At 40.4% G+C, this 13,394-nt stretch overlaps 1 protein-coding gene across 4 annotated transcripts in view; it reads left to right on the top strand.

Annotated features, from left to right (window-relative positions):
• Positions 1–1,067: 1,067 nt before the first annotated feature.
• Positions 1,068–13,394, top strand: part of Nptn (neuroplastin) — a 78,369-nt gene continuing 66,042 nt past the window's right edge. For 3 of the 4 annotated variants that reach the window (XM_029543094.1, XM_021206843.1, XM_021206844.1), the window contains exon 1: positions 1,068–1,348. In XM_029543094.1, coding sequence (XP_029398954.1) covers positions 1,258–1,348 — 91 coding nt within the window. In that variant the 5' untranslated portion in view covers positions 1,068–1,257. The remainder of the gene's footprint in view (positions 1,349–13,394) is intronic. The other variant, XM_021206845.2, reaches the window with a different exon arrangement.

Genomic DNA, 13,394 nt, shown 5'->3' on the forward strand with positions numbered 1-13,394 from the left:
TCCTCCTCCTCCTCCTCCTCCTTCTCCTCCTCTTCCGTTTTTTTGTGGAGAATACTGTTTTTGAGGCAGGGTCTCTCATTGAGCCTAGAGCCCGTGGATTGGCTAGGCAGACTAGTCAGCAAACTGGAGAGCTCTTCTCTTCTCCAGAGTCGGATTACAGCAGCAACCCTGGTGGCCATCTTTTTCCTTTTTATGCTGGGGAAACTCAGGTCTTCACGTTTGTGTATCAAGCATTTTTAAGGACTATGACATCTCCCCAGTACTCCCTCCCGGCAAAAGAAGACATTTCTCAAATTTCCATGCAACGTGGTTAAACTCCTTTTTGATGGCCCCTTTCCTGTGGGTCATCTCTGATACACTAGGCTGAACAGTGAACTGAGTGGAAACTATTTTCTTATGGGTTTCCTCTACCAAAGGTTCTGCCTATTACTGGACACACTGTGACTTCCTTGTAGAATTGGATCTATGGCCCTGCACAGGCTAGCTCTTCAGGCCCTCGGAGTTTGTGAAGCTAAAAGAGGAGTGGGGGGGTGGGGAGGGCACAGGTAGGGAGGAAAAGGAGGACACTTGAAGGCTGAGGGAACAGATGTCCGTGCAAGGAAGCACAGCGATTGTTAACACTGCCTGGAAGGTAAAAAAAGCCACGAGGCAGGGAGGTTGTGGCCAGATTCCTCTAGCGGTCTCTGGTCAAGGTCCAGAAGGAAGAGCAGGTTTTTGATAAGGGGCAATAATAGAAAGCTTAAAAGCAGGGTCTAGGGTATCCATTTCTGAAGCTTTGAGCAGTAACGCAGGAAAGGCAGGATGGGTGGGGGAGCATTGTTTTCTCAATGCTTCCTCTAATTTCGGGGCCCTAGGATGCCACAGAAGGGAGAACTGTACTCCGCCGTCCTCCCCCGTGGGAGAGGGAACGGGTGGAGTCCCCGCCTCGCCCCGTCACGTGGCCAGAAGCGCCCTTCGCACGTGACCTCCCTTGCGCTCGGCCAATCAGCCACTGCAGGGGCGGGGACTTGGGGCGAGGGCCTCTTCTCGCGAGCCTTGCCGCCGGTGCTCCTGGCCCGCCCACGGCCGCCAGCGGAGGTCTCGCGAGGCTTGGACGCTGCGGCGGTAGGAGGAGGACGGGGAAGGACGGAGCTCGGCCGCGGCTGCCTCCCTCGTTCACTCCCTCGCGCGCGCGCTCGCCCGCCCCCTCCCTCCCTCCCCTCCCTTTCCCCGGCCCCGGCCCCGGCCCATTCGCTGCGCGCTCTCCGGCTAGGGAGGATGTCGGGCTCGTCGCTCCCCGGCGCCCTGGCCCTCTCGCTCTTGCTGGTCTCTGGCTCGCTCCTTCCAGGGCCAGGCGCTGCTCAGAACGGTAAGCCGAGGGGCCGGGGGCGGGTCGGGCGGGGGCGCCCGGCTCTGGGAACCAGAGGGGCAGGGCCCAGGCCTGAGGGGGATGCCGGAGTCGGCAGCGGGCGGCCCGGCTGAGGCGAGGAGGTGCTTCGTGGAGAGGTGGAGGCGTCGCTTTGGTGCGAGCCCGGGGCTCTGTAGACAGGTCCGCGGCGTGGGGCTCATCTCGCACCGGGAGCTGGAGTAGCGGGGGCGGCTCTGGAGAAAGCGGCGGGAGACAGGCGTTCGAGTTCGAGCTGGCGGAGGGGTGGTGTCGGCGAGAGAACCGGGCTCCGCGGGCGCTGACACCCGGGATTCTACTGGGGCCCTGGAACCCGGGTGACATTCTGCAAAATGGGAGGAGGGGGGAAACTGGGGTCAAAAGGATCCCGTAGACTACCTAGGGGCAGCCGACTGCTTGAGTCTCTTCAGGAGAGGGGTTAGTGAGCGATTCGGGGAACCTTGGATTTGGGGGTAGAGGGAAGGTGGGCGGAAAGATGGAGTGGGTTGACTGCAGTAGGGGGACCTGGAGAAGAGAAGCAGCAGTGTGTCTCCAAACGAGCTGGGGGAAGAGGGCTGGGTTTTGCCAAGGAGGGTGGAGTGCTGGGCATTCTAGGGTAGCGGTTGGGAAAGCAAAAGGGAGTTTCTAAATAAGGAGAGGAAAATGAGCAGAGGATGCGGGGAAAGCTTTAAAACCGAGGTAGAGGAAATATCAGGGAAGTACAGGGTGCCTGGGTATAGTGGTGGGAGTGGGGGAAGACGAAAAATAAGGGAAGAGAGTAAAATGCAGGAAGTCGGGGGTGTAATGTTGCTTTGTAGCGCGGCGGATACATTAGGGAGGAGACGAGTTGTGGCAAATGCTGTATGATGCTCGTTCGGCCTTTGGGGAGGGCTGGGACACAGCCACATCTGCAGTGGTGGGATTGAGGGCAATGGAGATGGTGGCAGAGAGATGGAGGAAGTGAGCTTTTAGAACTGAAAGTTTCAAGACTGCAAAGATGTTATTTCTGAGGAATATGATTGTGGTCTCTGGGATGGGTTTAAGGTACAGTGGAACTGAGAGAATTGAGTTTCGAACTGAAGCTCTGTAGAGAAGATGGTGAAAGATAATAGGCTTGGAGAGCTAAACATGACAGATTCTGTTGGACGGAATTGTCACAGTCCATTGTTGAACCGATCATTCAGATACAAACCTAAAAGGATGATGAGCCTAATTCAGCTATTGTGGAAACAACTATTAGGAGGTTTTAAAGATTTCTATTTTAAACATTAATGAGAAGTTGGTTAGGGTTAGGGAGCCTAACATTAGTCATTAGTTTTAATCTCTGAATTTCTTCATTGTTATGCTAAAACAATTAAAATTAGTCTGGAATTGAAGTGGCTTTCATTAAAACAAAATCAGTCAGAGCCAGTGGAGTTGAGTATTTTGAAGACAAACTGAGCTTAAAATGCTAGTAATAATGTACCACATTTAGTATTGGAAATAAAGTCACTTTATCAAGTATTCCCTTTACAAGGGAATGTTATGCCCTATGGCTTTATTACTGCATGAGTCATGAAGGAAACATTTGTTTCTTACATTGAATATCCTAAGGATAGGGACACTTCCACCCCCCTTTCCTTCAAGTATGAAGCTGTGGAAGGGAAAGGGCAAAGTTAGCCTGATTTGCTCCCTCTATGCTTGGTATGTATGTATATGTATATAGATATGAATCATTTATCGTAGATGTGAGAACAATGTGAGTTTAATACTGATTTCAGTTATTTGTGGAAATAACATAGTTTCATTTTGCACTATAGGTGAGAGATTCTTGATCTTAGATACTTAATCTCTGCTGGCATAAGTTATTTCTGATGATTTATACTAGGGTAAATTGTAGTTTCTTAGCAACTAAGGCAAGGTTTTTGGAGAGGCCTACAAAGACTCATCTGGTCTTAGTGATAATATGTTCTAAATACAGCATAGTACAGCCTTTCCCTTGAAGTGAGCTTGGATTTAGTCACATGACAGGGCTAGTAAAATGACTGTGAACCCATAGTTAAGCTAAATGAAAGAAAGAAATGGTTACTTCTGACTTTATATGGTTAAGGATGCCATTTTAAAGCTTTCTGTAACGTGCCTAAGTGATCATATTTAAACTTTCTGTTGGTTGTAGTCTTGTAATACTCTGATTTTGTGTCCTCAAGTGTTTTTACTTTTTTATACAGTGATTCAGAAAGAGATATCATGCTATATACTATATAGTATTTAAATATTAGACATACTGATAATAAAAATAATGCTTTGGAAAATAAGTTGTAGAGTCACTGTTTCTGGATTGAAAATGTGGCAGTTTAGATTAGGCATGTAGAAGTTTTTGAAAAAGCTTCTGTTTTCATTATTCCTTAAGTGAAGAATTTGGTATAGATGGCCTGCAGCATCTCTTTTTAACTCCAAAAGGAATCGATCCATTACCATAGGGATTCAAGTACATTTTATTTTCCATATAAATATTCAGACTTGTAAGGTCACAGTTTGATATAAAACACCCCCCCTTTTTGTATATATCACCCCCCCAACAATTTAAAAATTTTAAGGTATTCAAAGGTTTTAGGTTAAAATTGAACATTAAACAAAGCACATGATATAGAGCACAGGCTTTGGACACAGATAGAACTGGTGTTTTGTTTTTTGCGTGTGTGTGTGTGTGTGTGTGTGTGTGTGTGTGTGTATAGAGAGAGTAGCGGGGAGGGAGAGAGGTGAGTGTGTGTGTGTGTAGATACTAGGGCTCAAACCTTTGTACATACTAGGCAAGCATGGTGCCATTGAACTTTATCTTCCCAAGAACTGGGTTTAATTCTATTTCTCTACAGCTAAGTGACCTTGAGTATGGCAAGCCTTAGTTTGATCTGTGAAATGGGGATTACAGTGTTAGTCCCATAGGGATGATGTAAGGGTTAAATGAGGTAATGAGTCTAGTTGGATTTCATTCTGATACTATTGCAAGTCTTAGTGTTAGCCATAACTATTATTAAAAAGTAGCATGATTGCTTTTCTTCTTTTGTGTATTAAACATTTATTAAAGCTTCTGTCATCATGAATACAAGTTAAATAGGTCATTTGAAGGTCCCTTACAGAGATTTATGCCAACCATGTTGCTGCAATTGAAATTCTGGTGAGGAAGTTCATATTCTGTTTGATTGTCTGGGAGATTTCATGGTATTCTTTTCTCCTGACCATGACTGCAAATGAGTACATTTTCATAAGGGTCAGGTGTTGCCTTTTTATAGAATACCGTTATTGTAAGAGAAGTAGAATGTAGTACCTGGAAGATCCAGAGTTTTACAGGTGTTAGCTGAATGAATGAATGTGGGATGATGTAAAAATGTAATATGTTCCTCCTGAAACTTATTACATTAGATAATACTGTAGGGGCAAATAGAGAATCTAATGAGTTTTATTGTTAACAGCTGAATTTGAAGAAACCATTTTGCTTAGGTGATTCTTAGCTGTGAACATTATGCTTGCAACAGTGCTAGTATCTGCACTAGGTGATTCATGAATCTTTTTGTCAAGTGCTGTTTGCTTAAGTTGTTTGGCAGTTTGCTTTAGACTGTCTTCCTACCTAGAGAACTGAAATCAGTATCAGAAAGATAAAATCTTATGAATGGGGGGCTGGTGAGATGGCTCAGCTGGTAAGAGTACCCGACTGCTCTTCCAAAGGTCCCGAGTTCAAATCCCAGCAACCACATGGTGGCTCACAACCATCCACAACGAGATCTGACTCCCTCTTCTGGAGTGTCTAATGACAACTACAGCATACTTACATATAATAAATAAATAATATTAAAAAAAAATCTTATGAATGATAGCCGTGGCATACATGTATGACAAAATGTCAAGCAGCAGATTTAAACATAGTTAAAATATTACTTAACTAGAATAAAGAACCTACCTTTGAATAAATAAAGTCTTTCCTAAGGAGACTGTATGTCTTTAATCTCTTTGCACACATTTGTCAGGGGTCTAGGAGGAAAGGCCATCTAACTACAATAGAGCCTATTTCTTGGCTTGTTTTATAGTTATTGAGTTCATGTTGAGAGACAGGTTTGTGTGTGTGTGTGTTTGTGTGTTTGTATGCAAACACAGAGCTTAACCTATGAGTATGCTAAAGTTTTAACAGAAAATGATGTGCTTCACAGTTAATTTACTTGCCACAAATTAAGATTTGATTTCATTGTAGATCTGATTTCCCATGAGTTATATTGTCTTGAAAAATTAGACTTACAAGAAATTTTTTGCTTTTTCAATATGGTTTTGCTGTAAAACATTTCCTTGTAGGCTCTAAGGCAGTGGTTTGTGGACTGCGACCGAAACAACCCTTTCCCCAGGGGAGCCACATATTGGATATCCTGCATATCAGATAGTTATGTTGTGATTCATAATAGTAGTAAAATTACAGTTATCAAGTAGCAACAAAAATAAGCTTATGGTTAGGGGTCAGCACAGCATGAGGACCTGTATTAAAGGGCCACAGCATTAGGAAGGCTGAGAGCCACGGCTCTAAAGCAACATGCTACTGTACTGTTGTCTTAATTTCATTACACATAGTTCTTTTTAGTGCTGAGATTAAATTTAGGGCTTCTCAGATGTTAGGCAAGTGTTCTAACTCTTGATCTTATTTAAAAATTTCTTACACTTATTTACCTGTGTGTATGTTTCTGTTCATCTGTGAGTAGGGGTTCATTTCTTGGTACACCTGTGCAAGTTAGAGGACAAACTTCACAGTTTGTTGTCTTCTACCATGTAGATTTTGGGGATTGAAGTCAGGTTGTCAGGCCTGGTGATTTGGTGGCAAAGATGACCACCTGTGACTTAAAAAGGTGCTCTGTGAGTTTGTATGTTTTTAATTAAAATGTTCTTTGGAATTCGGATCTACGAGAAAGTTTGTTTTCTCCTTAATGTTCGTTTTCTCCTTTGTTTTATTTTTATATTATATTTTATGTTTTTGAGAAGGTTTTTGCTGAGCAGCTCCTTCCCCTGAACTTAGATCCTCATACTTTACCCTCCTGAATGCTAGGATGTATAAAGTTTTTGTTTTTTGTTTTTTTTGTTTTTTGTTTTTTTTTTGTTTTTTGTTTGTTTTTTGCTTTGGGAAAGAGAAGGGGTGCTGTTTTCTGTTAAAATGAAGTATATAAGCAAATGAGTGACTGTTGAATACCATACAGAAGGTATTCAGTGAAATTTTGATAGTTTGCTAATAAAATTACAAAGAGAAGCTTTAGAGAATGGATTTTGTGAAATAATTTCTGTTGTTTAACTCATCCTGTTCTAACTCGTTGTGTACAAGAGCACAATCTGGACAGGATCAAACATAAGGAATGAGGTTTTGAGAGAACGTGAAAGCCAGAAGGTTGTAGTAGGACACGGAGAAAAGCTGGATGTTTGAATAAGGAATGGATGGATCTTCATTTGAGAAACATCTGGAGGAGCCAAAAGCTGCTAGAAGGAATAGTAGGATGGGGCAAGAGAAATGACTTTCAGTGGTTAAGAACGCATACTGTTCTTCCAGAGCATGAAGGTAGCTCCCAGCTGCTTTTGACTCAGCTTTGGTTTCCATGGCTACTTGTACTTGTGTGCATATACACATGTAGACACATAATTAAAAATGATAATAATAAATCTTTAAAAAATTGTAGAGACTTTTAAATAAATTGGCACATCAAAATTGCAAAAGTGGTGCAAAAGAGCACTTCCTGTGAACAACTTGACTTTGATAATTACTGTGAACAAAACCATTTTATATAAATGGACAAATGACATTGATAATGTAGAGTTTAATTTTAACCTTGGATAATACATTTTAAAATGCATTTGTGAGGCCTTCGAAGACTTTTTTAAAAAATCATTTTTATTTATTTTATGTATATGAGTACACTGTAGCTGTCTTCAGATACACCAGGAGAGGGCATTGGAGCCGGGCAGTGATGGCGCACACCTTTATTCCTAGCACTTGAGAGGCAGAGGCAGGTGGATTTCTGAGGCCAGCCTGGTCTACAGATTGAGTTACAGAACAGCCAGGGCTACATAGAGAAACCCTGTCTTGAGGCCCCCCCCCCCTCCCCCCAAAAAAGGGCATCGGATCCCATTACAGATGGTTATGAGCCACCATGTAGTTGCTGAGAATTGAACTCAGGATCTCTAGAAGAGCAGTCAGTGCTCTTAACCACTGAGCCATCTCTCTAGCCCACACCAACTGTTTTAATCACATTCAAGTGTTTCCTCTTATTCTAAAAATAATTAAGCTTAAAATACTTGTCAGTATCTTAAGACCTTTCCTGGTAGAATGCCGACTAGGCCCAGCGCAGGGTTCGGTTAATGGTGACTCTTCTTTTCCTTCCCTGGCATATTTTTAGATGGGTGGGTTTGATCATATTAGTTGTCTTCCAGTTCTAAAAATGACTTAGTTCTTAGACCCAGTGTAGGTTCTGCCTCCAATGGATCTGTATAAGCTTCTGTTTTTATAAGCTTTTAGAAACCTACTTTAGGGATGATGATAAATATTAAGGCATGTACTGTTTTGAAATTTGACTTTTTCTGAGTAGTCTTGAAACAGTACTTGCAGTTCTTGTTTTAAGGAAGACAGAACAGTGACTTTTATGGAGATTGCAGCTCAGTGCAGATACTGCCAGTGTGAATTAAAAACAATCAAGAAACAAACATTTTTGCCAGGTAGGTATTTGTATTCCCATTGGTTGAACACTGGTTAATGAAGAGACAATGAAATAACACTTTTTAATTATAAATTATAAATTTTATAATTACTTTTTAAATGTTATCCTTTGAGGAAATCTGTTTTTGTATGACTCATTTCAACTATATATCTAAAATACATTTCAAATCTTTTTGTTGTGGATAAAGAAAGCCCAAATATCTGAATGAAATCTGAGGAAGTTACTAAGTTAATAACCCATAGAACAACACACAAAACAAAAAAAATATTTTGTGTACATGCACATATGTATATATGTATATGTTGAGTGCATATATGGGCCCTCAATGCACCTCAGTGTATGTTTTGAGGTCAGAAAACAACTTGTAGGTTGGGCAGTGGTGGTGCACGCCTTTAATCCCAGCACTTGGGAAGCAGAGACAGGCGGATAGATTTCTTAGTTCGAGGCCAGCCTGGTCTACAGAGTGAGTTCCAGGACAGCCAGGGCTATACAGAGAAACCCTGTCTTGAAAAACCAAGGGGGGGGGAAGAAAAGAAAACAACTTGTAGAAATTGATTCTCTCTTTACACCAAGTGGGTTCCCAGGATTGAATTCAGGTCATCAGACTTGGCACAAGTACCTTTACCCACTAAGACATCTCGCCTGTCCAAATCAAACCACAATTAATCGGCTTGTTTATCATGCTTGTTGTGTCCATTTTTTCTTTTTCATTTTTGTTAGAATTGTAAACATACAGCAAATCAACTACATGTGGTGGCACATGCCTGTAACCTCAGTGATTGGGAAATGGAGGCAGGAAGATCAGGAGTCTAACGTCATCCTTGGCTACATAACAAATTTGAGACCAGCCTGGGTTCAAAATCAACCCAATAAACAACCGAAAACCTAAAGAGATCATGTAATCTCCTATGTACTAATCATCTAGTTTCAGGAGCTGTCAGCTATATCTTGGTTGTTTATTAACTGAAAATAACCTAAGAAGTACAATTTTTGCATTACAAGCTAGAATTTTTCATGATCTAAAATATACTGTGAAGGATTTATTTTGTAGTACAACAGTGTATTTGATTCATAAGATGTTAAAAAAAAAAAAAACTTTAAGATTGTAAGAATTACTATTGTCAGACAGGTTGGTATGTTTGTAATCCCAGAACCCAGGAGGTTGAAACAGGAAGGAAAAGAGTTTGAGACTAGCTTAGGTTACATAGCATGACTCTTTCTTCAAAATGTGTGCATGCGTGCATGTGTGCCTGACTCAGATGGAAGAATAGTTTATTAGACCAGTGAGATGACTCATTGAGTCAAGTTGCTTGCTACCTAGCCTGGTAATCTGAGTTCAGTTCCCAAAACCAACCTCCTGCAAGCTGTTCTTTGACTTCCATATAACGTGCACTCCGGCACCCATGCCTCCTTCCCCCAATGCATGGACTCACATAAGTAGTGTAATAAAGTTCACAGCTAATGCAGTGTATTTAACATCTGATGAAGCAGTGTAAGAAAATTATAGTGGCCACCTCAGTTGATTTAACAGTTCATTATTAGGCTGTGACAGTTTGAAAATAGTCTTAGTAAAAATAGTGACTGCTTGAATACTGTATTTTCTTGTATTCTTTCAGTACATCAAAATTCCTAATATATTTTAGAGTATAATGAAAAACATGTGAATTTTTAATGAATAATGTATTTAGGTGTGTGCATATTCCTTACAAATTTATAAAGTTTCTAGGGTACTGACTACTAGATCTTTATAAACATTTTTTTCCCAAAATATTACAAAATTATAATATATCCATCTTTTCTTTATAATAAAAAGAAATAATAATGAAGATAGTGATAGAAGGGTAAACATGTATTTTTAAAAACTGTGGACTACATTTTCTATTGTACCTTTTTTGTTTGTTTGTTTTTTTAAGACAGGATTTCTTTGTATAGCCCTGGCTGTCCTGGAACTCACTTTGTAGACCAGGCTGGCCTCGAACTCAGAAATCCACCTGCCTCTGCCTCCCGAGTGCTGGGATTAAAGGCGTGCACCACCACACCTGGCTCTTTTGTACCTTTAAAGAAAGAAAACTCAAGAGGGATTCTGAAAATACAGGATATGTGTGCTTCTCTTTCCTTTTAGGCATTCTCTTCTGAATCTCTTCTACAATCTCAGTCTAAACTCTTAAACACAGGAGTCCCTCTCCAAGGTTGTCTTTCCACCTTGAACACTTACAGTGACTACTTGACAAGCAGTCCATTTATGGTTGAGCAGCTCTGTTAGGAAGGTCTCCTTGATGGTGTTGAAGCCTCCCTCCCAGTAACTTCTGTCCTTGGGCCCAGCTTTGTCCTCCAGGGGAGTGTTGGAAGGATAGGCGAACCTTCCATCTTCCTCTGCTACTTCTCTTTGCTGAAGTCATTTCTAGGACTCATTAGACAGATTGTCTTCACATCTAATGAAATCCAAGCTATAAAGTAACAAACTCCTTTTTAATTTTGTATAGTTTTAATTTTAGTTTTTAAATTTTAATACATATGTAGAAAAGGTAACCTGCATTACTTTATATAAGTGAAGCCATAACTGAAAACCATCAGGAGGTGGCTTGTGCTGTTGCTGTTTAACTAGGAAAGTTTTTCCTTCGCTTTGTGGTAGTTTTGTCCCTGGCATGAAAAACCCACTTCCTCAAATGTGCACCTGAAGAGGGAAATTCTGAAGTACTGTCCCAGAAAGTGTTGACCAGCACCAATATTTGGAATAAATACAGGAGCAAAGTACAACATCATAAGTTAATTTATACTTCTGTGGGAAAGGTGATAGCTGAGATACGTGTATTACAGTAATGCCAGCTTTTCCTCAGAAACAACTTTGGGAAAACAGTGATGATAGGTGACTTTGAAAAGTTATTTAGTTCACGAGATCTCTGAATGTAGCGGTTCATTTGGCTTCATATATTAGATCTTTTAAATAAGTGGCTCACAACCTGTGGGTCACATACCAGATAACCTACATACCAGATATTTACATTATAATTCATAACAGTAACAAAATTACTGTTTTGAAATAGCAATTAAGTAATTTGTGGTTGGGGTAACTACAACATGAGGAACTGTATTAAAGGATCAAAGGAAGGTTGAGAATCACTTGTTTTAAATTAAATAAAGTTTTTTAATGTAAAAAAAGAAAAATATATTTTCATGTATGGAGCCATTTTAGAATTAGTGGATTAATTAATTTATTTTTGAGACTTCCTCTCCTATATTACAGTTGATTTTCATCCTTCTTCCTCCTCACTTTTTATCACTCTGCTGTAGTTACAGAAATAGGCTTCCCCACTCAGCTTTGTGAGTTGTTTGCTTGTTTTGTTTTGTTTTCAGACAGGCCTCAAACATGGCAGTGATCCTTCTGCTTTAGCTTCCTGAATGCTGGGATTACATGGATGTTCCTTCATAACTTTATTTTTAAAGATTTTCTATTTCTATTTTATGTGTATGTATATTTTACCTGCATGTATGTCTCTGTATCATATGCATGCCTGGTACCCACAGAGGTCAGAAGAGGGAGTTCACTGGACCTGAAGTTATTTAAAGTTGTGGATGCTATGTAGATGCTTGGGTCCTGGACAAGAGCAGAAAGTGCTGGTAACTGCTGAGCCATCATCCCAAGATGTATGCCATTGTAGTTTTGAACAATCTAGTCATTTTCTCAAGGCATTTATCAGTACTGTCAGCATATACTTTTACAAGTATGTTACTGGCAAAGTATAGGTTTTTCACCCTCCCTTACTTGAACCTGGGGCTGGGAGGGTAGTAATAATACTTTAAGTATTGTTGTAATGAAAATGACTTTTCTTTTAGTATGTTTAGTTGTCCTTAAACTAGGAATTGTGGTCCTTGAGTGCAGACCTGGAAGCCTGCAAGCGCTGCTATCTTCTGAGCTGTGTGTGCTCACTGGGCTGCTGCTGGGGGTTGGAGGGGAGTTGGGAGGCGCACTTCCTGTTGTTAGTGAAGAATCTTTTTTTTTTTTTTTTTCTTCTGAGACAAAGAGTTTCTCTGTGTAGCNCTGGCTGTCCTGGAACTCACTTTGTAGACCAGGCTGGCCTCNAACTCAGAAATCCGCCTGCCTCTGCCTCCCAAGTGCTGGGATTAAAGGCGTGTGCCACCACCGCCTGGCCAAGAATCATCTTTTATGAAAGGTGTTAAGTGCAGGACAGTTTTCTTCTTTTTGAGTGTTGCTACTTATAGGAAGAAATATGTTTTAGTAGGACATATTAAGATGTCCTTCTGTTGGCAGCTGTCAATGAAATGCCTTCCAATGTATAATTTGAGGGAATGTGTTACATTTAACTTAATATTTTTAAATTATACAAGTTTAACAAGTTTGGGCACCATTACAGGGCAGTAGGAAAAAAATAGCACAGCAGTTTCAGCATTAAAATTATATTCATTAATGCCATATCTCAAGTCGTTTACCAAGGGAGATGAGTGAATGGCCTTAATGCAAACCAGGAAACTGCTACCTGGAAAAGAGCAAGTACAAAGCAGTTTCAAATTGCTGGCAGTGAACTGTCATTGAATTACCCTTAAACAAGCAACATAGTGACCACATAATAAATGACTGTATAATAATATTGGTAATGTTTTTTTTTTTTTTAACTGAGATTGAACTACAAATAATTAAGAATACCTTCTATCCACATTTAGGAGAGAGTGTGGATAATTCTACATTGATGGTAGTTTTAAGATTCAGGAGCTAAACTTAGGAAAAGGGAGCACTAGGGGGATGTGGTTGTCTATTAATACCTTCAAGGTAGCAGTGTAAATGAAGTAAGGGAATTAGGCAGTCTCCAAAGATGGATGGGCTGTATAAAAGAGCAAAGGCCTAGAGCTTGGGGAAGAAAAACAGAGGTTTAGCATTTGATGGTTTTTTTTTTTTTTTTTTTTAATGAAACTAGCAGAATAGAGTTATTTGCACTTATCATTGTCAGACTCATCATAAGTAGGGCAAAGAGCTGCTTGAAGGGGCAAAACCAAAACCAAACTCCTTGTTGCAGGTAGTGCTTGTTTTGGAGCTCAGTTGGAGAACAGTAAAAATAAAAGCTATGAATATGAAATGAAATGGGCTTTCCCAAGATTATAAAGGGTCATAAATCATCGCTAGTTCTAAAGTTCTTTTTTTTTTTTTTTTAAATTTTAATGTCTGCTTTCTTACATATAAACATACAGTCCTTGGTACAGTGATATCTCTTTGAACCCTAAACTAATTCTAGTACACAACATGATCTCTATCTCTTGTTTTGTTTTGTTTTTAAAGATTTATTTATTTATTATATGTAAGTACA

This window comes from Mus pahari, chromosome 10 (assembly GCF_900095145.1).
Source record: "Mus pahari chromosome 10, PAHARI_EIJ_v1.1, whole genome shotgun sequence".
Lineage (NCBI taxonomy): Eukaryota > Metazoa > Chordata > Mammalia > Rodentia > Muridae > Mus > Mus pahari.